The sequence below is a fragment of the Diadema setosum genome, chromosome 19 (assembly GCF_964275005.1).
Source record: "Diadema setosum chromosome 19, eeDiaSeto1, whole genome shotgun sequence".
Taxonomy (NCBI): domain Eukaryota; kingdom Metazoa; phylum Echinodermata; class Echinoidea; order Diadematoida; family Diadematidae; genus Diadema; species Diadema setosum.
Window position 1 is genome coordinate 20658858 of NC_092703.1, and position 27981 is coordinate 20686838.

Below are 27981 nucleotides of genomic sequence, written 5' to 3' on the forward strand. Positions count from 1 at the left end.
ATATGGGCACCTCCGGCTCGATACATCATATTCCTGCCATCGCAAATAAGGATGTGTACAAGAAGTCCTCCAAAGCGTGGATTGGCCTGAAGGCAGCCATCCGCTTTCACAACTTCAATAGCGGCCTCTGGAGTGCCATGCGCAATGACCGGGAGCCGTGGCGTACCCTTTTGAAGAATGCTGCCCTCGACTTTGACCTTGAACGAGAGAAACTTGCGTTGAACACGATAGAACTGGAGAGCACGGAACACTTCCAGGCGATGATCAATGGCACGATTCCTCCAGAGAGTGTGCCCCGCAGCGGGCGCGAGGTTTGGGTCTTCATTAGCTCCACGTTCACGGACACCATGATCGAGAGAGACACATTGCTCACCGACGTGTATCCCTACATAAGGGACTACTGTCGGCAAATTGGCATGGATTTCAACGTTGTGGACTTCAGGTGGGGGATTCGACAGGGGGCTTCCAACCGACACATGGCAGCAGAGATTTGCCTCCGTGAGGTGGCTAGGTGTAGGTAGGTTCATGCCAAGTCATTTTACAATCAAAATGGGGAAAGCACTTTGATGAGAATCATTTTACAGGATATATTCTATTGTAGAATCAGAACATAGCAACAAGATTTCCATTGAAATTTAAGGTGAAAGCAAGCAAGAGTGAAGGCAAATTTGATGTCAATATACCATCAAGCATAACACCTTGAGGTTTCTCTTCTAATTGTTGTGTTTCCTGTTTTGTGGTAGAATATTGTTATCATAAGAAAGATTTCTGTTAATAGTAACTGGCGTTCATGATCTTTCAACTCTTACTCAGAAAAATGTTGTACTACTCACATTTGTAATGTACCTCCATTTTCACTCCAGGAGTGCATTGTTTTGAAGGACAAAAAATCAAAAGAAAAACACCCAAAATAATTGACAAACACAAAATATTTCTTGAAGAACAGGAAGGGATTTGTAGCATGAGCAATGTAACAATGTTTTGGACAAGTTTAGATATAATCTCATCAGGCTCATATCCAAAGCTTCCCTCGTGCTTGCTCTGTTTGCCACTCACCACATCCACTGGCTCACTGGCTCTTTCATTTGGTTCAGATGTCCTGAAGTTTAACCGTTAATGAAAAGGGATTACTTAACAGTTATCCCCAATACTGCTCACAGCACCTTGGCTTTTGTGATGGACTGTGGCATTGGGGTTCGACTGGGTTGTCTTACCTTGCATTTTAAATAAAGTCAAGTATCAAAGGGGATTAAGTTCATGCTAATTAAGTACCAAGTAGCCTGTTCACCCTTTGAGGATGAGTTCCGAGTATACTTGGGCAAGTACAGTTGTAAATGGGAAATTCCATGCATGTTGTAGCAAAATCAGTCTGTCCTCAACAGGTTAAGCTACAGCCTGAAGTGTGGGTATATTTAAAATGTTATCTATGCCCTAGGAGTAGAAAAATGAACAAAATTTTCTTCATGGACCGAAGGTAGATTTGATGTAAAACAATTAAGGATTTGCAAAGGATAGGCACATATTGGAAAGTTTACAGCTGTACAGATTTCATTGATACTGAAATTTATATGTCCCACTTTCTCACCACGACAGAGAAAATTCGATCGGTCCGTACTTTGTTGCCATCCTGGGAGACAAGTACGGCTATCGCCCCATACCGCCTAAGCTTCCAGAAGTCGTCTACCAGATGGTCCTGGGCCATTTGGAGAAGGAGGAGACTAAGGAGTCGATGGAAACTGTAAACCTGATGAAGGAGTGGTACAAGGCGGACACCAATAGTCTTGGTAAGACATCTTTGACTACTTCGTATATGGAGTCAGTTTCATAAAACACTGTACAATGTAGCAGTCACAATACAAGAAGAGCTCTATGCGTATAGTGTTTGCTTCCGAATGACTTTCAGAAGTTTTAGCACGCAGTCACACTACAAACAAAAGAAAGCGTAGTTTCAGTTATATGAAACTCCCTGTTGTTTCGGCCTCTAAAAGGCATGCTCTACACGGGTGAAAATGCTGTTTTCTTTGATATCATTATTATCATCTACTCTCTGTTATTCATTTTGTTTAATTTCAATATGTCCACAGAGGTCACCTACCTGCTGCAACCCATCAATTCCAAGCTGAAGAATTTCTACAGCTCCAACACAGAGCTGGCTATGGTGGACTGGGCCGAGTGGTACAGGATATTCCAAGTCATGCAGACCTCCATCTTCCGTGCTATCAGGCACTGTGGTCTGGAACCACAGTTAGTCCAGGAACTTACCCAGTCCATCACAGAAGGTATTTAGGTGGATCTTGAATTCTCCAAATGTCATTTGTCCTTCTTCTTGCAAACTATATTAAGACTTGTCTTTATTTTATTTGATTGGTTGATTGATTGATTGATTGATTGATTGATTGATTGATTGATTGATTGATTGATTGATTGATTGATTCATTCATTCATTCATTCATTCATTCATTCATTCATTCATTCATTCATTCATTCATTTTTTTTATTGGGGGGGGGGGAGGTGACAAATTGTGTACTGGGGAAAATTTTAAGAAACAATTGTAAGGGTCATGGTGGTCCATGAGGGGTTTGAGTGTGTCACTGCAACATTCTCAAATTCTTAAATATCCTCAAAAGCCAACAACATGTTATGAAATATCCTTGAGAATTGCCAACATGCTCAAAATAAAATGGAATCAAACACATGAAAAACATGTATGAAACTTGAGAAACATCAAACTACCGGTACTGAGAAAATTTGTGCGCAAAACATGAGACATAACATCGAACATGTGCAGCACAACATAAGATGAGTTGCAAAATATCGCACACTGAGAGACAGAGACGAGAACAGGAAAGTTTAAAGAATGCACGTCTGTACTAATACAAGTTTGTGAAAAATTCACTGTACAAGCCTTCATAAACTTTCCTATTCTTGTCTGTCTCTCATCACATTCTATTCCTTTTTTTTTTCTCTCTCTCACATATACTCTCAACACTTCTCCTTATTTTATTACTCATATATGTCTGTGTATCTACCTATCTAGATCTATCTATCTATCTATTTATTTATTTATTTATTTATTTATTTATTTATTTATTTATCTTTCTATCTATCTATCTATCTATCTAGATCTATCTTTGTATATTTCTTGGTGTTTTTTTTTTTTATTTGTCATCTTTCCGTTATATAGTTCTCTTTCCCTCTCTCTGCTTCTCATATCCCTTGGTCTTTTCAATCTCTTGTAACTTATGGAAGTAAGTTTCAAGTCACATTCAGTTCTTTACAGCAAGCCTGAAGAAACGCTTTACAATACATTGTTGTGAAAAGTTCTTCGCAAAGTTTAATGCTTCATGCCAAACCTGACATATTTTTTAATCATTTGAATTTATCAAGTTTGTTTAATCGACTGTGAACAAGGATATATGTGTTTCTTTCCCCCTTCAGGTTTAATAGGGTGGAAGTATTTTTGTGCACTTTTGTAGTTGCTTTGTTGTGATTTGATTGTAGAGCATAGTGGAATAAAGAGATTCTCAACTAGATGGCAGTCACTATTGATTTTGAATGACTGTGCACAGCCCAAGATATAAAGATTACATGACAAATTTTCAGTCAGTTCTCATGGTATGACAATGCCATTATGTATATAAGGGTTTCTTGTGTGCTGTGTATGAAAGAATGAATAATAGGCATTCACTTGTTTGTTTTGTTTTGCATTTGTTTCTCTTTCAAACCATCATTATTTTTTCAGGGTACAATGCCATTATGTAGAAACAGGTTGTACTTGATCTTTAGATCTTGTTTCCTATAACTTTTTTTTCTACATTTCCTCCTGTTCTTGGTGCTGTATTCATTTTTTACGTAAGGCAACCAAATTCTCTGTCAGACAAGTATTGTGTGAAAGACAAAGCATGTCTTGCACTTATTACATGCCATATAACTTGAGAATAGAAACAACTTTTATTTTGTTCGATACCATGTGTCTCGACCAATTTTACCATCTGTCTTATGATGTCATAATCTTGGTTGTTGTTTTTTTGTTTTTTTTTGTGGGATGTATACAGCAGATTCAGTGAGGAGTAGCATGGGAAGTTGCCTGCCCCCATCATTTTTTTTTTCCTTGAGAGAGAGAGAGAGAGTATTTTTAGTGGGACTAGTAGAATTGATGCTTCTAGATCTAGAATAAGAATGTGACAGAATGTTGTAAAAGATGATGATTTAAAAAAAAAAAAAAGAAAAGGAAGAAATGAGAGTTTACTTTAGAGAGAGAAATTTAGTATGTGAAATTAGTTAGGATCACAGTGCATAAGAGGGCAGTGGAAGTACCTGTGGTTCCTGCCATCCGCCCCCCCCCCACCTTCCCAAAAGACTTACTTGTTACAGATGGCAATCGTTGCCTTGTACCATCATGATACAGATCTTAGTGTTCCTTACACAATTCTTTCGGACACATACTTGACACAACACTAGACAGTAATGCTTTCCAGCCACAGTTGAAAATGCTCCTTTCATTGTGATCATAGGCCATATATCTCTCCTCATAGCAGTAAAATATGTGAACAATGCCTCAGATCATTCATGCAGAAGTGGAACTCGCTGAACATTTTATCATGCGCCACTGTTTTGTCAAGCGTGAAAAGAGGCTGCTCTTTCATGTGGGACTGTAGTTTGTTCAGTATTCATGTGGTTTGCCTTATCTTGATGCAGTCGTAAATCACAGAATGAATAGAAGAAAAGGGACGGCAATTAGTATTGATCTGAATGACTGTTTGCAGTCTTTAGAGATGTAACAAGTACATTTTGCAGCTTTTCAGTCAGTTCCCACTGGTTGAAAACATCATTGTACCTTAACATAGGGATGGCCACATGCATGTATGTTCCATGCTCACCTCTTTGAAAAATTCATTTTATGTGCGGTAAACTATATCCATCTTGAAGCCTATGAATGAGTAATAATAACATGAAAGTGTTTTTTTTTTTTTTTACTTTCATACAATCATCATTTTCCCCTCCCACAAAAGGGTGCCATTCTGTTGATCAGGGTCAAAGTTCATCTCTTTCTTTGTCTGTTCAGAATGATACTATCCCACATTCTTGCCTGCCTGGGGCAACCCAATTTATCGGTGGGCAAGTACTGGAGTAAAACGTAAGGGTGTTTACCTGTCAAAAGTGATGGATGCTTACCACATGCTGTGTCAAATATGTGGGAGAAATGAATGATATGTCTGACTTTCTTTTGTCGTGACACCCAGTTGTGAAATGTCAAGGTTTTATTTTCAGTCTCTTTGTTGTGTGCTGGCACAAACTTTACTCACCATTTTCACTCCTTATTGTGGCACACCATTGTGTTTGTGATACCCAAATACCACGCCATGGTATTGCTGTATGACATGATTTTGCCTTTCATTGATTGCGACGTGTTATCACCGAGAGATTTATGTGCATGAGAAGTACAGTCAGTGCCACCGAAAATAAGAGCACTACACTGGAACAGGAAACAGGAAATTTATGCTGAAATATAGAAAAGAAAGTTCAGATTCAGATGAAAGCCTCACACATCTCACAAGAAGTACAGTGCACTCCCATTAAAGCAAAGTTCTTAAGACCAGCAGTTTTCTTTCATCGTATCAAAGTTTTATTATAGCCAAATAGATATAGATATATGAAGGTAAATTTGTTGACCTGAATTTTTACTTTGCTGTAATGAGAATTTTTGTTAAAACCGTCTTCATTAAAATTTAATTGTATAATTTTTCTTCCTCCGTAGGAGAGATCCATGAGGGCCTGAAAGGGATGAAGACGGAGGCAGACCAGGTGTCGCGCTGCTTCATGTTCAGTCGCTATCTGTCGGGAATTGACGAGAAGGAGGACTACGCCAAACGCTTCCTGGACTGCGGCGACCAGCAGGCTCAGATCCAGAGCCAGCAGAAGCTGGTGGAACTCAAGGAGTACTTGGTTCAAAAACTCCCAGCCGACGCGCTCTGCAAGTAAGCCAGTTTACTTTTCTCTCCTCCCCCCCCCCCCCTTTTCTGTTTCAAAAACTCCCAGCCAACACGCTCTGCAAGTAGGCCAACTGTTCTCAGTTGTCTTTCTTTGTAGTCCTGGGGAATGTGTCATGTTGATTTAGACAAAGTAATGGCTCATGTAGGAGGAGACAGCACAACTTCGAAAATGTGATAGAGATATAGTCTTTGAAAAGTTTCACAATTTCATGAAACTCTCATACAATAGCAAAGATAAGGTCCTTAAAAAGTTTTCACAATATCCTGAAACAATGATATCAGTCACAGGTCACTATGTATTAAGTTAGCCTCAAATCCATATTTGCATCTCTGTCCATTAGTGTACCTGTATGTTCATATCATCTATATGCATCTATCTGTCTGTCTGTTTATCTATCTATCTATCTATCTATCTATCTATCTATCTATCTATCTATCTATCTATCTATCTATCTATCTACATATACATACATGTACCAGGTATGTATGTATGTATGTATATATGTATGTATGTATGCATATTTGTATGTTGATGTATGTATGTACTATGCATTAAGGTATGTTGATGTATGTATGTATGTATCTATCTACATATCTATTTATATATCTGTCTATCAATCTATCCATTTGGTATCTATCGGTGTATATCTTTCTAGTTGTCTGTGAGTTTATGCATATCTGTATGTTGAAAGATCGATGCAAACTAATGGAACCATCATGACCCCTGACCTTTGCTTTTACAGATACTCGCTGAGGTACAGGTCTAGCCGTGAGACCATGATGAATGACGAGTGGAACAAGGAAACTCTGAGGAACTTTTGTGACAAGTTCTGCATGTTTATGATCAACTCCATCAAGTCATGTGAGCATTGTCAATAGACATTTACTTTATTCTCCAGTAGTGATGAAATACACTTTTCCAGGTGATCATGGTGTATTTGCAAAAAACAAAAGCAAAACAAAACAAGAAACAAACAAAACAAAAAGCAAGAAAGGTGAATAATGTAGGTGTACACTCAATATCAGTCACAATGTATCTTTGCTGTGGTTGGAGCTCAATCTTTAGAAAAGTTATTCATTTCTATTAGACCAAAAAGGAAATCTGTTTTATGGAACAGGGAACATATTTTTTTTTGTTGCCAGAAATCCATTCTTTGATCATGTAGCATGATGACGAATGTACTGAATGCATTTCCTTTTGACTTGCTATAGATGCAAACCATGTATTCAGAAAATATTGGATGCATGGTGAGCTAGCTAGTAGGCATTTCTTACTGAATGTGTGAACGTTTGCCTGTATGCAAATTCTAGCTACAAGTGTGCGATAATATGTTTATAGTGGCTATCATTAGTGAGGCAAAGTCCGGCTAGTAAAAATCAACACACAGCTCTTGAACAGTAAGATCACAGTATTTTCTCTACCCGTTCTATATACTCACTTATCTTTTGGTTCCCCAGATGCTCGCACCTCCCTGCAGCACATGGACAACCAGCTGTACATGGAGGTCCTCTCCCACAGCACCTTCTGCCGGGAGAGGGCGGAGACAGTCATTGGCCAGGAGGAGCCCCTCGGTACCCTCCTGGCCCACCTGGGGCAGGAGCACGGCCGCAAGCCCTACGTCATCCACGGCATCGGCGGCTCCGGCAAGACCTCGCTCATCGCCAAACTCTTCAGCATGTCGCTGGACAGGTACCAGGGCACACAAGAAAACAGGTATAGTGCTGTTTGATGATGATGATGATATAAGTACAGATGGAAACACAATTAATTCCAAAAGGAGTAGTAAAAAAGTGATCATAATAGCAGTAATTGCAATGCTTTTAATAGTGATGATTATAACAATTAGAAGAAGGAAAAAAAGAACAAGAAAATGGCTAGAGAAGAAGATGAAGATGATGATGAAAAGGGAGAAGAAGATTATAAAGAGAAGAACGTGTCAGAGAAAAAGAAGAAGGACAAAGAGAAGAAGAGGTTATTCAGTAATCAGGATTATTGCTTGGATGTCCTTTATGTGTCGTACATTCATTGCCACAGTGAGTCAGTGCTCTATAAAGTATGTTGTGATATGCCTTATTAGCATATTTCTCTTTGTGTCTCTATTGGCAGGCCTAAGCATGTGATCCGTTTCATTGGTATCACTCCTCAGTCTTCAAACATCAGGGATCTCCTCTTCAGCATTTGTGAACAGGTCTGTTCAATATTCCTGTGATGTCTAACAAAAAAAAAAGCACATATTCCTCATTTGCATAATGACTTACAATAATAATAATAATAATAATAATCGTCCGTCCGTAACGCTACAAAAACTTGAATAACTCTCTACTGAGGACTTCAATTTCAATCAAATTTGGAGGGAAGAGTGATTATACAAAGTTACACATTTTACCAAACATGAGGGTCACCTCAAGGTCAAAGGTCACAGGCAGGGTCAATGAACTTTAGGGCCCAATGTTAAGTTTTTATGGTGCGTTTCGATTATGGCTCATAACTTTTGATCCCTATAGCCGTTCATGACCAAACTTGGATGGTAAATGTCCCTTGGGGAGTTCAAGGTCATCACAAGATCAAAGGTCACAGACAGGGTCAACAAACTTTTATGGCCCAATGTTAAGTTTTTACGGCGTGTTTCGATTATGGCTCATAACTTTCGATCCATATGTCTGTTTGTAACCAAACTTGGCTGGTAAATGTCCCTTGGGGAGTTGAAGGTCACCACAGGGTCAAAGGTCATAAGTGGGGTCAATGAACTTCCGGGAGTTAGAAGAACATTCATTTCTTCTACTTGAATGGGCGAGACACATTTTGGCACCTGCCTTGTAATAATTATGCAGTGCCCGCTGCTTGCTAAGAGGATTAGAACCAACACTGGCTGTCAGGTGGAAGCTTGGTGGTCTAGTGGATGAGACACCTGTCTGATGATAAGGAGGTCATAGGTTCAAATCCTGCTCGAGTATGTATGCCCATGATTTCCTTTGTCATGGCTACTACTAAAATGCTGATCAATTTAGTGTTTATTTACTTCACTGTAGGACAATTTGTCAATCAGTTGCAATAAAAAAAAAAAAAAAACTTGACAGAAGACTTTCAACAATTTGAATGATGCAGTGAAACCCCGTTATAACGAGGCCTGTAGGACCGCCAATATTGCCTCGTTATGACCGGTTCCTTGTTATAACTGTACGCACTGAAACAAAGAAAAACATAAGCATGGAGTCACATACCAAGCAATCAAACTTATGAGCAGTCTTTGTGTTGTTATTACACAAGTAAATGGATCATTATTATTGAGAAAGAATAAAAAGGAATCATTTGTGAGTTGATACCAAAAGAACAAAAAAAAAGGGGGGAGTTAAAAATGCGTTCTTTGTTTTTCTTCCGAAAAATCTCTTCACGTGTGTTGTGTATGCGTTCTTGAAAAGTGCATGGTAGGGTTGAATTCATAATCCTTTCTACACCTATCTCTTCCTCTTGTATAAAACCATTCTGAACGAATGAAAATATCATTTGTGAAATACAGTATAAAATTTTGATAAACAAAATCACATTGTATTAAATGCATTTGTTACTTTTTTTCTGAACATGGGCGCAAGCAGAGTAACATGTATTATTCAACTTATTTTACGCTGTGTGCACCCAGCAGAATCGCGATAATTTCATGAATTATTCCCTCGTGTTGAAAATGTGTTTTGTATTTTTCTCCCCCAAATCTCTTTGCATGTTGTACATGTATTCTTGAAAGGTACACTACATGGTTGAATTCGTGATCCTTTTTACGCCTATCTCTTCCTCATTTTAACGGACCAGTCTGAAAGAATGAAATTATTCATTTGTAAAAAAGAAAAAAAAAGTGTGAAATAATAATGAACCTCACAATGATTTCATTAATTATTTCGGCTGTAACCTTTACGTTGTGTACACATCAATGTTTCTCAGCCAACAAAACAACTGGAAGTGGGAACTAACATGGAAAGGATTATGATAAGCTGCACATGCATTCCAAAAACATATTTCTCTATGTTCTGCCACCAGTTTGTTTCATTGGATGAAACAGTTTTGAATGAGCATTTTTTTTTTACGTTACGGACTGGTTTGAGCTAATATCAAGTAGGCCTACACGTATTTCGGGAAAAAAAAAATCAAATGATTATATTCAAAGACTGAAGAACATCAGACGATATCCGTGTGTCTTATCGCATGGTTTATAAGAAAACATGCAAAGAACGGTACTCGGCATTTGTCACTGATAATGGAGGATAAAAGAGGATAACGGCTGAGCCTAGCACATTTGTTTCCTCTTCCCGCCTCAGATCATTCATGTAGAGAGACGGTATGAGGATCGCTACAATAAAGCTCACGTGTTTATGCACATACAGTACACGTGCGCGCTATGTGTTCAGAATGACTTTGCAGAACGGGAAAGAGAACAGAAGGATAGCGTGAATTTGGTTTTCAATGTTTCGTCTGTCGCGTGTTTGAAAGCAGCAGGTCAAGAAATGGAACCTCGTTGTATCCAATCCAATTGTTGTTGTTATTTTAAAGATCGAAAGAAGAGAGAGAGAGAGAAATGGGGCCCTATACAAATAATTTGCCCCAGACAGCACTTATAACATAAAACAAACATTATAGATCTTAAAGAGATATAAACAAGAATATTAAATGCATACCAAGTCTCCTCGAGGGAGCTCATATCGTCTCCACGAGGGAGCTCATATTGTCTCCACAAAGGAGCTCATAAAGTCTCCACGAGGGAGCTCATATTGTCTCCATAAAGGAGCTCATTACGTCTCCACGAGGGAGCTCATATGATATTGATGAATACCTCATATTCTTCAGACAAACTCAAATAACTACACAATACACGCGCGCGTGTACCGCACACTAACTCATCCACGTGCACACACTCAACCACATACACACACCTTCAACCACGCACAGACACATCCATATCATGGTTCAACCCAAAATAATGTACAATCCAATTGCTTATGTGTTTCTTTATCATGACGCACCAAAGATGTCCTCGTTATAACCGGAATCTCGTTATAACCGGAATCTCATTATAACCGAACTTGTAATCCAATCCATTTTACCATAGGTTTACACTCAAAGGAAAATGGGACCAACGTTAAAAGCGGTTCCTCGTTATAGGCGAACTCGATACAAGGGGGTTTCACCGTACTGTTATTGTCATTACTGTCACCAGTGATGAGGTTGAGGTTCTTGTTCTATTTGTCCTTTTCTTCATCACCATCAGTACAACAATACCAACTATTGTCATCATTACCAAATGTATACCCCAATCTCCTCCACCAGATCTCCTTCTGTCTAGACCTGGATGAGGGGGATGTTCCTCATGACTACAAACAGCTTGAAGTCAAGTTTGCTGAGCTCTTGGGGATGGCTTCCAAGACCAATCCAATCAGTACGTACCTCTCCCTCAGAGGTGTTATCAGAACTATAGAGGGCAGGCTGCTTGGAATACTGGATGCCATGACTGAGATTGGCAACTCAGCACCTCGGCAAGAAGTTTTTTGACACAAATAAAAACAATGTGACTTCAGAATTTACTGTCGCATCTCATGAAAAGCAAAATGTATCCAGTAAGTCTGTTGAGTTATGCCTGTTTGTGCTTTCATAATGTCTTCATACCAGAAAACTGAAATAATAGTTCTCCCAGAACAAGACAAGCATTGAAAGGGTCATTTGGGTTCTACCTAGAAATTTGCCTATCTCAGTGACAGGGGGCATTGCTATGTGTTGACAGGAAGAAAAGCTTTCAAATCTGAATTCAATTCATTCCCTTATAATATGTTTCAAGCAAATGTATGATCAAAGGGCCTGTCCTTCTCAGGATTGATTAATTTGGTTGGATGACATGAAAAGACTTAGTTTGTTAGAATGTATGTGCTACACTCCAGCAATGCCAATTTATTATCTTTACACACTCATATGCCGCATTCTTGACCAAGTCAGAAAGTAAGCAGTTTTAATGTAGAGAGCTGTTTCCCCCAAGTAATCCAAGATTCTTTCTCTCTCTCTCCCCCTTGGCTCCTTGTGCAGTGATCTTCCTTGACTCGCTGGACCAGCTATCCGATGAGTACCAGGGTCGAGACCTCCTCTGGTTGCCACGGCAACTGCCCAGTTACGTCCACATGGTGGTCACAGTGAGGCCAGACGCTGGCTTCTGTCTGTCTGCCATCAAGAATCTGGTCAACGACATGAAGTTCTTCATGGAGGTCAGAATAAACCCATCTCATTTTCTGGCCAGCTAGATGTTGTCTGTAGCATGGAATGTGTCACTTTCCCGTCAGATTGCCCCAGATTTGAACAGTGCCTTGTTTACTGAAACAGGGGAGGCTTACCCCTTTGAACATCCACACAGAGAAACTGGAGGGGGAAAAACAACAGCAACATTGGAGAGTTTGTTGTTGTCTTATTTTAGATTTGATGACAAGTGTGAATGTGAAGACTGTTCTCCAATTAACCTGTCACATCTTACAGTAATTTTCCCACAGAAATTATCCCTCACCCTCATTAAGTTGGCAACTGAATTTTAAGACGTATCCTATGTTGGTTAAAGATGAGAAGGAAGTGGCTACAATTTATTCAGTCTGCACAAAATCTGGAAGTAGACAAATAGTTGCCTATTTGGAATAGAAGCATTTACTTGAATTAACAATCTATAAAGTGTTGCCATTCAAGGATCAGTCACCAACTTCACTTCATTTAGAGGTTTTTGATTTTTGTGCTACTGAAGATAAACAATTACATACAAAAGGTACAGGGCTGAAATGAGAATAGATTTTTTTTTTACTCTAACTCATGGAACAATAGCAATGAAAAGTATTTCCACATTATGAAAATTAAAAATTACAGCAGCAAGCAAGAGATACATGGTTTGTGGGATTTAGTTGGTTATCAAGAGACAAAACACGCAGTCCCTCAGATTTGTGAAGTGCAGGATGGCATGGGCTGCCTATTAGGGTGAGGATTTGGGGATACACAAGGCAACATGTCTAATGAGTGCATGTCACAGTAACTGATCTTTTACGACAGCATTGTGAGTAGTAATTTAGCTGGACTTGTCTTCTCTTTTCCAATTCAGATGAAACCGATCAAAGACAGCGCAAAATCAGACATTATCGACAGCCTCATGAACAGAGTAGGCAGGTGAGTACAATCTCCTTTTACTTGTCTCGTGGCATTAGCATATTACAAAATAGTTAGCATAATAATGACGGGTACTGACAACCGCTTGTCCGCGCATAGCTGCATTGCCTTTGTATTATGATTGTATTGCAATCATTTTGTATGTTCAGTTGGATTAGCTTGGAGCTGGTGCTAGCCCGCGAATCATGTGAAAAAAAAAAATGGCTGCTGCAGATTTTAATCATGTCACCATTTATAAAACAAATAATGCACAGTATTGGGTCACATTGTTTTTGCTACCTTCATCCATCACTTAATCCTCCTCTGTCACCTCTGACCTTTACCATCAGGACGCTGACCAAGGAGCAGAAGAAGATCGTTCTAAGGGCGCACCAGGACAACAAGCCCACGGCGCTGTACATAAAGATCGCCTGTGACATGGCTGACGCCTGGCACTCGTACACCCCGCTGTCCACCTGCCGACTGGCCGGTACCATCACGGGCATCATCACACAGCTGTTTGAGGAGTGAGTACATGGGCAGTCTTTGCAGCTTTCAGAGACTTAACCTCCTCTGAAATACATTTGCAATGCATTTGTAAATAAGTTTGTACTACCTGCTTTAGAAATTTCATCTCTTGCATTTGCACCTGAATGTCTACTTTAAAAGGTTCAAAATTTGTGCAATATGCAGCCTATGAGAAAAAAAAACCTTGGAAGAATTGTTGTTGTTGTTGTTGAAATGATTATGGTGATGGATTGAGTACAATTACAAATTTCATGCCATACATTATGTTAGTCTATGCATGAGCTGGTATGAATGAAATGTACAGAATTGGTCAAGGCTGACCCTTTGACCCTCTTGTCCTCCTGTCCACTTAACAGGCTGGAAGAGCAGCACGGGATGATCTTTGTGGCCCGTGCCCTCGGCTATCTGACCTGTTCGCGGTCTGGCTTGACCGCCAACGAGCTGATGGACATCCTGTCCTGTGATGACACGGTGCTGGAAGATGTTTACGAGTACTTTGTTCCCCCGGTTCGCCGTCTTCCGCCCCTCCTATGGACTCGGTTACGCCTATCCTTAGGTAAAGCCTTTTTTCCTCTCTCTCTCTCTCTTGTTTGAAAAGCTACCAAGGTTTTGTGATCCAGGAAAACAAGTGCTTTTCCATCAACTTCGTGGAAAGAGAAACCCCAAACTTCTTTCTAGTGATTTCTTTCAGTTATCTTTCTATTCAATTTCGATCATGTTATCATTATTTGTAAGCCTTCTTCGGTGTACCAATTGTCTCTTATGATCATTATTGTTTGTCATAAGATTTTGTCATAGTTTCATTCACTCAATTTGTTATCATTCTGCGCCATTTTGGGGGAAACACTTCTTAATTAAATATGATGATAATGCTGAAAGATGCCTATGATAGACTTTTTCGTATCTGAAAATTAAGTTATGTTTCTGGGTGCATTTCAACTTCACTTTGAGTTCGTATAATCAAAATAAACATCTGAAATGTTCTGGAGAAATTTTTGAAAAGCTAAAGTAGAATCTTCCACCATGCAGGCATAAGTTTTAGATAAGTAATTTCAAAGACTGCTGTCTATATGAGTAGCTGTTCCTTGATTTAGTTGCCATTGTGTTAAGACATTTACATATAGAAGAATTTTCTTTTTCCTTGTAGGAGACTACCTGGTTGAGAGTGGAGCAGACAACATGGTAGTCTACCGGTGGTACCATCGCATCTTCTTTGAAGTGGCACACCGCCGCTATGTGGAACCTACCCGGAAGCAGCTCCACCAGAACATAGCAGACTACTTCATGGAGAGGTGAGTTGCAAAGCCCTACCATTCTCCTTCCTCAGTCATCATTGCACTGTGGACTGTAGATGAAGCAAATCATGTCTTTGAATAACAGGAGACTGCTTTAAATAGCACTTGTGGTAGATTTTTGTTGTTGTTGTTGTTGTTGTTTTTTTGTCCTCTACAAGTGCACGAGTATAGAAGTCTGACAAGTATTAGTGTGTAGTAACTTCAGCCATTCAACAGAACAGTGTGTAAAAGCAATTTTTTTCAATTTCTCACAGTTTACTTTGCATTCTTTCTTTGTTGTTTTGAGCATGAATGTGCACCTATCTTATTTTATAAGATAGATGTATATTATGACAGATTATAGTCATAATGAATTCAAGCATTTTAGGCGCTCTGTGTGAAATGCCATTCTTATTGACAGGTGCAACAGCAACAATATCAAGCTTGTCATGTATATGCCAGCTGTAGTAAAACTAGTCCAGAAGCCCAAACCCAGTTCATGTTGGAATGATAGGATTCTTTAAACTATATATACCAGTAGTGTAGATTTTTGCTGCAAAGCCTTGTGGTATTAGTCCTTATCAAAGGACTCTTGGAATTGGAAAGATTAAATGTGAGAGAAAAGTGGAGAAAAAGGGTTAGTCTTTTGCTGAATATTATTTCTGAGCGGAACTAACAAGGTGAAAGAGGAGAGAGAGAAAGAGATAGGGAGTATTCGAGCTGAGAGCTTTTAAAAGAGCATTAAAGAATCAAATTGTTATTTTCTCAGATGGGCGTATCAGCCCAAGCCCTACGTGGACAAGCGGACCAAGAAGGTGGACATCGCCTTCAGACAGGTCCAGAGCCAGCCCCTGGTCCTGGACGGCAAGCGAGAAGCCGCCCGCAGCCTCGGCTCCGCCCTGCTGAAGATGAGGAGGTCTGACGTTGCCCAGGCAACGCGGTACAACCTCCGGAAGTTGACGGAGTTGCCCACCCACCTCGTGAAGGCTGAAATGTGGGAGGAGGTGGAATCGGTATGGAGTTCTCTCATTCTTGAAGGACACTTTGTATCAATATGGGGTCCATATTCATGCCCCCCTCTTCTCTTGCTCTTTAACTCTTTTGCTGTTTACCTCTTTTTATTCTCCTCTTTTGTCCCCCCCCCCCCCCTTCTCTGCCTCCTGGTATGGTAGAAGGCAAAAGCAAAAATTCTATGTTGCTGTCATGAGTATGCCTATTGTGCTCGCCACTTTTCTTTTATATTCTCTTGTAATTATGCAAATTTCATTTCCAGGCAACAATGGGTGGCCGCTGTTGACAGGTTTGACTTTACCAGTCATTCTGTAGCATATTTAGCATTTCTTCAGCTTTGCGCATTCATTAAACCATTGTCAATTAGACTCTAAAGATATGCATTAGATGCACTAATTCAATTAACTTTATTACCAAAAAAAAAAAGAAAAAAGATAGACATATACAGCTGATGAATCATGTCAGAATAATGTAATGTTTATTGAGGTGCAATGAATGCGAAATAAGTCTTAATCCTTCAAGATATGACTTTGCCAACTGAGATTGAAATAGAAAAGGCGGGGGCAAACATGACAAATGTGATATGTCTAAGCATACCAAACCCAGCATCTGTTAATATGAAATATCCTTTCTTCCTGCTTAAATGTTGCCTGACAGGTCATGTGCTCCATTCCATGGCTGGAGGCCAAATGCCGGACTGGGAGAATATACCAGCTGCTCCTTGAATTGGCAGAGGTGAGGTCTTGCTTTGTAAAAAGAGGATTCTCCTCCCCCCCCCCCCCCTTTTGCCTTCAATGCCTCTTATATTGATATATTTATCCACAACTGGTTTCCATTCATAAAGTGTAGCTTCATATACTGATATCAGTGTCAAAGAGAAAGTTAATTCCTCGAAGAGTCTTGTGTCCAACTTTAGAATTGGTACAACTAGTGCAAATTATAATTTACAAATAGGTTGTAAGCCTGAACTTTCCTTTCGAAGGGCTCGTCAAGAATGTATAAACCTGTTGCATGTAGTTGTGTCATCCTTTGTGAAACCACACAGTGTGCTCTAAGGAAAGGTTTTATGAATACCAGATACTCTTGCTGCTACAACCGATGTGTTGATATATGTAAAGACACAATCTAGCTTGTACCTTTCTTTTGGTCACATAAAGTTGCGATTTAAATGGTGCCGTCCTGAAGAGTTAACATGTATGAATCCATCCTTCATTGCCTGAATTTTGCCCCTGCTGTGAATCAGGCTGCCGACCTGAGTGATCACAGGAGCTCAAAGCTGCAGGACTTCTATGCCATGGTGAGGGCCAATGCTGCAATCATCCAGCGCAACCCAGAGCTCATCACTCAGCAGGCACTCAACGAACCGGACTCCTCAGCCTGCTGCCAGGTCGCCAGCGCGTACATCAAGGAGAACCACAGCAAGAGTGAGATCCACATCCTTCTTGATGTCCATTTTGATGATGATGATGGTGGAGATGAAGAGGAGGAAGAAGAGGCTGATGATGATGATGATGATGATGATGACAGTGACACTGTGATGGTGATGATGACAAGATGATGGCATGATGATGAGGGCAAAGATGATGATGATATAATAATGATGTGATGGTGATAGTGATGACAGTAATCAGGATGTTATGAAGGTGTTGTGATGATGATGATATGATGTTGAGATGACAGAGATGGTGATGATGAGATGATGATGGCATTGTGATATTAATAATGTGATGATGATGGATGACAATGATGAAGATGATGATATGATAATGATGTTGATGACGATGAGATGATGAAATTGTGATGATTGCAATGTGATGGCATGATGATGATGATGATGACAATGTGATGTGATGATGGTAATGATGACATTTCTATAATAATGATGATGATATGATGATGATGACAATGGTGACGATGTGATGATGGTGAATATGATACGCTTATGTTTACAAAGATACTGATGATGGTGGTGGTGGTGGTTTTGACCATGATGATGTTAGTAATAATGTTTATGGTGATGCTGCCAATGATGATGCATGCAGTAATGATAATTAGGCAGTGGCACTGTCACTGCTAGTGATGATGATGGATTATGATGATGATAGTCATGATCTTGTTATATATACTCCTTGTGGTATCACTTTGATTTACTATTAGTATTCTCATTAGATAAATATCAGTGTTAAAATATTTTCCTTTCCTTCTTTAACACTTTATCATGGTTTGTATTTTGTTTCATTTTATTTCAAATTTTCTTCCTCAAGTGCTGTGCTGGCAGTCCTTGTCTAAGAGTCAAATCCAGAGTGCTGAGGTCATGACCCTTACCCACACTGCACCAGTCACGCTGGTCCAATTCTCTCCAAAGGGAAAGTTCCTTGTCACTGCCTGTTCTGACAACACTGTCAGAATTTGGAGGGTAAGTGCGCCTGCATTTAGTGGAAATTTTAAAGTCACAATGTACCACTTCACCATGACTAATATCTCCATATGAAGTCTGCAGTTTTACATGTGTTTTTTTTTCCCATGTAAGCAAATGTTTATCAATCTTAATTCAAAAAATTACACACTTTTTGAAATAAGTCATACTGTGAGACATATATACCTAATAGGTAGGTACAGTGCTCACTCAAAAATCTGTAATGTTGTCAGTGAGATTACTGCTTGAGTTCAACAAAATTCATGGTAGCAAACTTTTGTGTGTGTTTTTTTTCCCCGTAGCTTATCTGGAACCCATAAACTGCTTTATTGGGACATAGTTTGGCATAAACACCTCCTTTGTCCATCATTAATGTGTAAAAAGGATTACTACATCAGAAATAATTACAGAGCTTTCATTTCTTTTGTTCTGCCTCTTTGCCTTATCATCATAATATATGAATCATGTGATATTAAAGGGACTGTACAGTACTGGTTGAGGTGAGGATTCAGGTTTTTAGCATTTTTTGGTGAGATAATGCGAAACCTCTTGTGAAATATGAAAGAGCTTGTAATTTCAAGAAGGATTAAACTTTTATTTGATGAAAATTGGCCTTGAAATGGCTGAGATATCCAAAAAAGCGATCCTAATGAAATTGACAGGCCACGACTTTTATTGGATCTCTTTGTTTTTCCTTGTTTTTAGATATCTCAGTAATTTCAAAACCGATTTTCATCAAATAAACTTTTGATTCCCCATACAATTATATGCTTTGTAACATTTCACAGAGTGGTTTCTAAATATCTCGCAAAACGTAACAAGCTGAATTCTCACCTCAACCAGTACTGGACAGTCCCTTTAATGTATGCAGTGAGTAAGATTTGATGTAAATGAACAAGTCACCTCAGCATCTTCTTTCTCTATATTTAAAAAAAAAATAAAGGTTGCCAGTGGTGCTCTGGAGGTTACCATAGAAACGACAGCACACAGTGCCATCTTCCCTCCAAACTCCAACTGGGTGGCCATCATGGAACCAAAGTCCATTGGAGTCTATGGAGTTGGGGAGGCAGGACTATCAAAAGGTATATATTTTTATCTATATTTTTCTCTTTTTGTTGAAAATTGAAATGTCAGAAAATGTCAGTGGCTACTTTTTCAAGAAATACACAATACGTGTAGGATGTTGATTGAAGAGTGCCTATGTTTTTCTGAGAAAGGGATTAGATTATCTTTGCTTTGTTTTGTTTTGTTTTGTTTTTACAAAATAGCTGTCCAGTGTGTGTATGTTTAGAGGAAATGAAACAAATTGATATTTACTTGCAGTACATGAGTTTTCTGTTAAGTAAAAAGATAATTCAAAGGCTGTATCTCTGTAGAGAACACATGTAGTGCATCAGGCATCATCTTCAAACTTATTGCTTAAAGATATTTTCTTTTATGTGTGTTTCTTATTTGTTGTTTTTTTCCAACCCTCCCTAGTTGAATTTACATGGGCAGTGAAAATAGGAGGAGTTTCTGTATTGTAGCAGTTTCATTTGAATTCAAAGGGGTAACCTCAGTGTTTATCATGATGCATTATGACTCAGTTAGTGAATTTAAACTTTCTTGCCATGCATTTTGAAGTATCAATGCCGATCTTCAGGTTGCAAATTTAGGGGTTCCTAAGAGATGATGTAAGTTAACCACTATTCCAAAATATTTTCATACTTGGTTTTCTATGTGCAGGCAAACTGCTGCGCCGCATTGTAGCGGAGGTGGAGCCGACGAATGGCGCCATGTTCGTGACGGCCAACTCAAAGCACCTCTATCTTTACTCCTTTGGCCGAGTGACCATCTTCAATGCGGTCAGTGGCAAGGTGGTCCAAAAGATTGACCTCAGGGTGAGTGGACATTGTGAGAGGTGACCAATGGCATTTTATCGCTTTCTTTTGGCCAAGACTGATTTGCCCTACTTTGTCTGGCTGTCATAAAATCCATGCATGTGTATATATGTGTGTATATATATATATATATATATATATATATATATATATATATATATATATATATATATACATGAATCAATAGAAATAGGCATGGATTTGTATACATTTTTTTTTAATTCTCACAGGCAAGTTTGTACACATATGTTGCCTTTTTGTTCTTTCTTGAGATATACCACTCTCTAATAGTTTACACCTGTTTTATGATAGAAAATTCTTGTTGTGATTGTTGAAATTGTTGTCTTACCAATGATTCCAATCAATTATGAATTTGACCTATGTCTCGATACTCTCCTGATGAAATGTGTACATCTTGTGAGCATCTAAATGCCATGTGAACCTAGAGATTCATGCTAATGCTGAAAATTCCACACATGCAAACTGAGATGTGATGTGAAATACATTTTCAGGTATGATTCATACAAGTGTCAATGGGAACCGAATCAATCATCATGTTTAATTTAACTATTTCTCTATTTCTCTAAAGGTTCAGTAGAAGCCTTTCCCTAAAATCGCTTTACTTAAAAAAAAAAAATCCAATCAGACCATCAAATGAAATAATTTGTTTTAGATGTGATGACATGGACCCATGGTATTGTATGCTCAATGATTACATGTAGTTTAAATTCACTTCAAACATATTCAAGTACAAGTATGGTCTTCATGAGAACAACTTGTGTGTTTGAAGTTATTCAGTTCAGCCGTGTAATTCTGCTCAGATGCTTATCCCATGCATTTTCCTTGTGCTCTCAATGGATTCTTTCTCATTCTTTCTCTCCATTGTCTTTCTCAGTGCCGTGCCAAGGCAGTGGCTTTCTCCCCCAACGGCAAAATGCTCGGCATCGCCTACAAGGATATCTTCATCTTTGACATCTCCTCCGATAAGGTCAGCATCGATGTTCTGTCGTCATCCGGCAACATTGACTTTCACTTTCCGTTCCCACAGTGGCAGTCTGGGGAGATAATTGGATGTAGAATATATACTGTCTATACAATACATTCCAGTCGTATGACTCTCAGTCCAGTTCCAAGTTTATGCCTTTTAGTGATAGAAGTAACATAATGATAGTAATGATGATGTTATGATAATTATGGTAATGATAATGATGATGATTATTATGATGATAATATTCATGATAATAATAAAAAGAAGAATAGGAATTAGGATTATCATGATGATGACCAGAATTACAATCACCATGATCACAATCACAATCTCAATCATGGTCATTATAACAGTGATGACAGTGATAGGATCTTTTATATACAGGGTAGCCTCTTCAATGTTAATAGAAATGTTTTCCCAGAGAGTCCTGCCATTATCATTGCCCCCAACATTGCCAGGTACCCATTTTACGCTTGGGTCAGGGGGGACATCATGGATCAAAACATTTTGTCCATTGATGTGAGCTCTTCACAGGATTTGACCTCTTGATCTCTTTTTGAAAGAACCCATTGCCCTTCCCTGTATACCACAATCATCTTATTTCTTCCATACATGATGATGATTTAAATGACCACAGGAATTGGGTGTTTACCTCCCACATTTGCATTTTTTTTGAAGATGACAATTTGATATATATGTTTATTTTGTCTGATATCGATTGATACAAGCTTAAAATTTGCACACTATGTAATGTATATATATGTCAATTTGACATGGCTCATTTGAAAGCAAAAGCAGCAAAAAGAAATGGTGAAAAAAATTAAGGAATTATGTATTTTTATCACCCCCAGAGAAATCGTGCATTTTGTTCTCTTTTTGCAGGTTCTGAAACGCCTAGAAGGAGACAACTTAAAGCAGGACATGCTCCCTGAGACCTCCCTGGCCTTTTCCTCGGACAACAAGTTCCTCTGCGGTGTCTTGCCCAACGGCACATACCGCTGGCAGGTCAAGGGCAACGAGCGAAATTTCATCGGTCACAAGCTGTCCCTCAACTGCCACGTCGGGCCGGCCGTCTTCTCGCCGAATCTCGACTTCATCCTGTCACTATCCCAGGGTGAAGAGGCTGAGGTTAGAGAGGGAGAGAGAAAAAAAATACAAACAGACAAACAAACCCACAACACTATTATACAAATAGTGAATGGTCATGAGTGCGATTGCACAAGATATTGCACGAGGTGAAAGATAGAGGAGCTCTATTCAACGAGGCGAAGCCGGGTTGAATAGTGCGCCTCATCTTTCACGGAGTGCGAAATCTCGTTCCATTGCACGAGTAAAGACCATACACTATTTGTTTTATACCACACCTCGAACCTCGACAGATGTGGTCCACACAGATTCTTGAATTTAGCACAGAAATGGCAACCATTTTCCGTGGAAGACGAATGAGTAGCCGCACAGTCACAGTCACTTTGTACGTACGTCTACGCAAAGCCAATAAGTTGAAGTTGTTTACAACAACAAAAAAATGGGTGACAAAAGTACGCGCATGTAAGCACGCGTGTAATTGTTGAGTGCGGGCGGCAAATATTTGTTCATTGTGACATCAGAGCAATGCGATGGAAATCGTGAGTTTAATACGGGATTCTATGGAAAGTGGTGACGTCAGCCATGGGCTATCCATTTTTGCACGAACAAAACTGCACGGCTGACTGTTAGAGCGTGCAATGGAACTTTTAACTAAAAGTCATGTGATGGGCAATGGACCAATCAGATAACTACATTCTAATTAGGTATTGTATAATTAGAGACATCTTATGTCAAATGTATTCAAGAAAGGACAGACTGACAATTTTGCCCTGGAAGTGGAGAATCGGGTTAAAGGGAGATATGGGCAAAGTTTTCTAATATATTACTTCTTGCAGTCTATGCCATGTCCCGTGGGCATCTTTCAGAGTAGACTCTGTTATTTATTGGTACTATTTACATGTGGGAGCAGTGATTTAAAAAATGTCTGAGTTATCACTTTTGATGCATATGTGTAGGTCAGTTGTATCACAAAACATCCTACCATGTAAAAATTTTGCAATAAAGCCTAAAATATAAGGAGATATCACTTTTTTCCTTCAATAAACCATTAAGGTATACAGTTATGTTAGAAACAATTTTACTATAAGTATTACACATTTTGTAGATTTAGCAATACTATCTAACAATAATTGAAGCTGATGTTGAATGGAATGGAAAAAACAGAAAAATCCAAACTGTTGCTTTGTTCTCAGGTGTTACGCATGAAGTCGGTGGAGTGGCGCCGTCTGGAAGGGCACAAGGGGCCCATCCGGTGCGGCGACTTCTGCCAAAAGAGTGCCCAGTTTGGCATGCTGGCCACGGGGAGCGACGACCACACGGTGCGCATCTGGGACACCAAGCACATCAGCGGTCTAGTAGCCAGCAAAGTGAAGGTACGCAGACACACTCTCCCCTGCCATCTTCACAAAGGATGGGGGTCCTCTCTCTAGGATTCTCCCGTTATTTACACCTAAATGTCAGCGAAGGCCTAAACTGGAAAAATTAAAATTCTCGCATTGTGAACATTTTTTGCACAAACAGAAAAAAAAAAATTATTTATTTTTGCACATGATTCATGCTGAGCAATTGTGCAAAATTACCATTTTTACAGTACACAAATATGTGCTGTTCCTTTAGCAGTAGTTACAGGTGACAACCAATCAGCTGTGTGCACATAAGTGGTTGCCTTGGTTACTGCAATCAGTGCAACTTAGTGTGTGAACAAACCTCTCCATAGAATGTCATGGGGCCCCTGGTGGAGGAAGAAAATTCTTTTGTGATATAGATGTCCACAGTTCTCATCATATCTTATAAGTATGTGAAGTTTTGGTGCAGCCAAATCATTTTGGGTCATTATCTCTGCTATCGGTTGATGGTTTGACAGGTGCAGAATGTCCACGATGGCCCGGTCAGTGGCTGTGTCTTCTCACCGGACGGCTCCAAGGCGGTCACGTCCTGCCACGGCAAGCAGTGCATCCTGTGGGATCTGAACCAGAGTGTACCCCAGGCTACCAGAATCCTAGCATCCAAGCCCAGCTGCAGTAAGTGGCACCCCCCCCCCCCCCCCCAAAAAAAAAAAAAAAGAAAAAAGAAAGAAAGAAAGAAAAAAGAAGAAAAAAAAAAGAGAAAGTATTCTAATGAAATCAGGTAATGCACAAAAAAAAAAAAAGCAGTGCTGGTTCAAGGGAAATCAATCCACTATAAATTACATTATGATGTTGTCCCTGAAGTTCCTTTCTGTTTTTATATTTTTTAACCATAAAGATATTCTCACTCATGTGACCATCCAATATTTGAAGGCCCAAACACATGTGTTAGTGAGCTATGGATATGTTATGTGCGAGAGTTGAATAATCATGCTTTCTGCATATTTTAGTCACATGGGTATGTATGTACTCTGTATAATGCCATAATGTAAGGAATGCATGTTGCAATTTAGACTTATAAGATAGTTTCAGAGTGGTTTAATTCATGTTTGAGAACCACAGAGACAGAATGAGAATTACTTGGTTGCCATGGTGATTCACATAGATCTGGAGAAGGTAGTGTGCATCTCTGAGGACTGTGTCTTTGTGGTGGCTACGTGCAACACGAGCGACTTCGGCATCTGGAACACGAAGGCAACACCTTGCGTGAGCGACAAAATTACAATTATGGTTCAACACAGGTACGGCAACTCACATTCACTGCAATGTTTTTTTTTCCAAAAATATTGTTTAATATATATTCCCTTTTTGTGGTTGGAGTGCATAAAAAAGTGTGTGTGTGACAGTGTCATTTTATATAAGTTTAGACACTTCTGCTGATGAATTAGTTCTCGTGTGTAGCAAAGGCAATCTCTGAGTAGGTGCATGAAATATATCAGTAAATCAGAAATAAATTAAGATGTGCGAGCCTGCAGGTCATTAGACATGATACAAAGATGATAGTCTACACATCATGAGAGACATAGAGTACTGTATGCTTCATGTATTCCTGGTGAATGGAAGGCATCAGTCTATTTTCCTGAAGTTTTTACACTGTGCCTCTGAATTTGATTAAAAAAAGAAAATAAAACCCTGTGTGAAATTATAATCATTTAATAGCTCCAAATATGTAAATATGTATGCACAGAAGTTTATTTTCAGCTTTGATTCTGCCCAGTTTTCTCCTAGGTCCAGAAGGGCTTGATACAGCTTTAGGTGAAACGTCTTGCTTAAGGATGTTTCCATCAGATGGATGCCCTTTCAGAATCACTTGTCAGGAGCTAAAAAATCTTGAGCCTCATCCACTTAATACTACAGTGCTTCAGTAATGTTCCCTTTGTATTCAACTAATTCTGTCACACATAACGTCAGAACCATGTCGTTGTTTCTATCTCGTGTGTGCTTTGATCACACAGGCTCATTCCCTACGTCGATCCCAGCTACCTCTTCGTCTACGTCAGGGATGTGGGGCTGGCCTGCTTCACCACCACCAACAAGCCTGGCACCATCTTCCTCCTGGAGATCATGTCGCCCGCCTGCGTGGAAGACTGGAGGACCTACCCGGACGAGATTCCGCTCTTCAATGGCTACTCCTCGGCAGTCAGAGAGTTCGACCACGGCCCGCAGTATAAGGTGGGAAGGGTGATAGTGGTGATTCTGGAAATTACTGTGAAGATGGAGAAGAGGATGATGGTGATGATGATAATAGTGATGATGATGAGGGTGGTGGGAGTGGTGGTGATGGTGGTGATGGTGGTGGTGGTGATGGTGGTGGTGATGGTGATGGTGGTGGTGGAGGTGGTGATGGTGAGGGTGACAATGCTGATGGTAATGGTGATGATGATGGTGTTGATTTTGATGATCATAAGATAATGATATAATAAATGATGACATGATTATCAATTTGATAAAATGAATGAAAGTAATATGAGACATAGCGAAAAAGAAGTTAATGACATAAAATGAAAGAGGCATATACGCAGAGAAAATGAAAGGAACATATTAGTAGAATGAATTCACATTTTCGTAAATATCACTTGAGTGTGCATCCTTGCTTTTTTTTTTATATGACTGTGTGGAGGTTATCCTACTGAGCAGTCATTTCAGTCAAGTGATTCTCAAAAGGTGTTTTACTCTAATAAACAGCAGTCATTCATCGGTCTAACTAAAAATTGTTTGTATGGAGAGGGAAGGAAGACCACAACCCTATATCAAAGGACAGTTCCTGACAATTTTACTTCGCAATAATAGCAGTTTCTAGTGTAAGAAGCCACCAGCACCCAATCAGCTGTGGCCACCTTTGTTGCTGCTTGGATGATGACAACTACATTATTATAAGTTGAGGTAATTGTAAAGTTGAGGTAATCACCCATCGCCCAATATCTGCCACAGATCATGTCCACCGCCATGAGTCCAGACCAGAAGCAGCTGGCCTCTATAGCGGTCAAGGTGTCGGACGACAGCCTGAGCCCGCAGGTCATCGCCAAGGAGACCGCATCCTTCCTCGCCAACCCACCAATCATCAGGATCTGGGACCGGTCCAAGGGCACCCCGCTCGCGGAGATGGAGCTGGGAGTGACGATGACGCGCTATCACAAGATTCGATACCTCAGGGATCAGCTCATCACATTCATGCATGTCCAGGGCAACGATCAACTCAGCAGTCAAAGTAAGGGATCTCCTCAAAAGAGATGACGCAAGAGTCCTATGTATGAAGACTATGGCAATGTCTTTTTTGTAGAATTGCAAGTAATTTTTGAGCAAGTTGTCAAAAGGTCCCATATGAAACTATATTAAATGATGCAATGACATGGAAGGCATATGTTATGATAAAGGGCCTGATTTTGCACAGACCTCAACATGTTTGTGGCTTTATTTCACTGGTACCTTTTTGAGCAAATTTCAGTTTGTTTATTTAGACTGTCTATTTAGACTGTTTGGCTGTTTGTGATTATTTAGATTGTTTGTAGCTGTCTGTCAAGTTATGCATTTTATTCTGTGTATCATTTAGTGTGGCATTCATTTGTGCCTGAATGTTTACATGTAAATAATAGTAATGATAATAATTATATATCAACTTATAAAGTGCAAAAATGAAATTTCTTTGTGAAAAAATAAAACAACAACTACTTACTTTCAGTTTGAGGTAAATTCCACATGAAGTGCTTGCCAATTCTAGTATACGCAGTAGGTCTTTCAAATCAGCTTTTGCTTTACTACTGTGTGTGGGTTTTTTTTTTTTTTTGTGGCTTTTCAATTCCTCTTCAAAGCAATTAACACATGAAATTCTGCCATCTTATCACCCTGTAGATGGTAAAAGACGCAGTGCCCGCATGAAGCGCATAATGCAGGAGCAGCAGAAGCAGGGAGTGGCCCTGGTCCAGGTACTGGACCCAAAGTCCGGCAAAATTATCTTCACTGACCGCCAGGCGGGGTCCTTCACCAACCTTCGCGTGCCGTACACCAACTTCGTCGATGCCCGGGGCGATGCGAGGGCCAACGCCCAGCGCTGCCTCCTGAGCTACATCGAGCAGGGCATTCTGGTGACGAGGCGGGTCGGAGAGGGCCAGCCCATGGGGAAGTTCCAGGAGAAGAACGACGACGTGACCGCCTACGCCTTCTCCTCGGACTGCACCCGAGCCATCGTTGGAGTCGACGACGGGACGGTGCACGTCTTGCGGATGGTGACAGAAGGGAACATATGAACCT

General features: G+C 39.8%; 1 protein-coding gene across 1 annotated transcript; it reads left to right on the forward strand.

Annotated features, from left to right (window-relative positions):
• Nucleotides 1-2: 2 nt before the first annotated feature.
• LOC140242324 (NACHT domain- and WD repeat-containing protein 1-like) lies at nucleotides 3-27977 on the forward strand. Its single transcript, XM_072322064.1, has 27 exons — nucleotides 3-517; nucleotides 1594-1784; nucleotides 2085-2279; nucleotides 5760-5979; nucleotides 6738-6856; nucleotides 7453-7708; nucleotides 8102-8183; nucleotides 11309-11417; nucleotides 12056-12231; nucleotides 13101-13165; nucleotides 13495-13671; nucleotides 14029-14228; nucleotides 14820-14964; nucleotides 15716-15959; nucleotides 16615-16692; nucleotides 17201-17381; nucleotides 18222-18373; nucleotides 19317-19455; nucleotides 20099-20253; nucleotides 21149-21241; nucleotides 22124-22369; nucleotides 23521-23700; nucleotides 24192-24348; nucleotides 24839-24974; nucleotides 25689-25905; nucleotides 26665-26941; nucleotides 27583-27977. Exons 1-27 carry the CDS (start codon nucleotides 3-5, stop codon nucleotides 27975-27977), a joined length of 5100 nt encoding a protein of 1699 aa, XP_072178165.1.
• The last annotated feature ends 4 nt before the right edge of the window (nucleotides 27978-27981 follow it).

Bases quoted from the DNA above. Each gene is read 5' to 3' on its own strand.
- LOC140242324 (XM_072322064.1), top strand. From the start codon at position 3: ATGGGCACCTCCGGCTCGATACATCATATTCCTGCCATCGCAAATAAG. The intron at 1,785-2,084 runs GTAAGACATCTT...ATATGTCCACAG, and splicing joins GGCGGACACCAATAGTCTTG to AGGTCACCTACCTGCTGCAA. The intron at 13,166-13,494 runs GTGAGTACAATC...CTTTACCATCAG, and splicing joins CTCATGAACAGAGTAGGCAG to GACGCTGACCAAGGAGCAGA.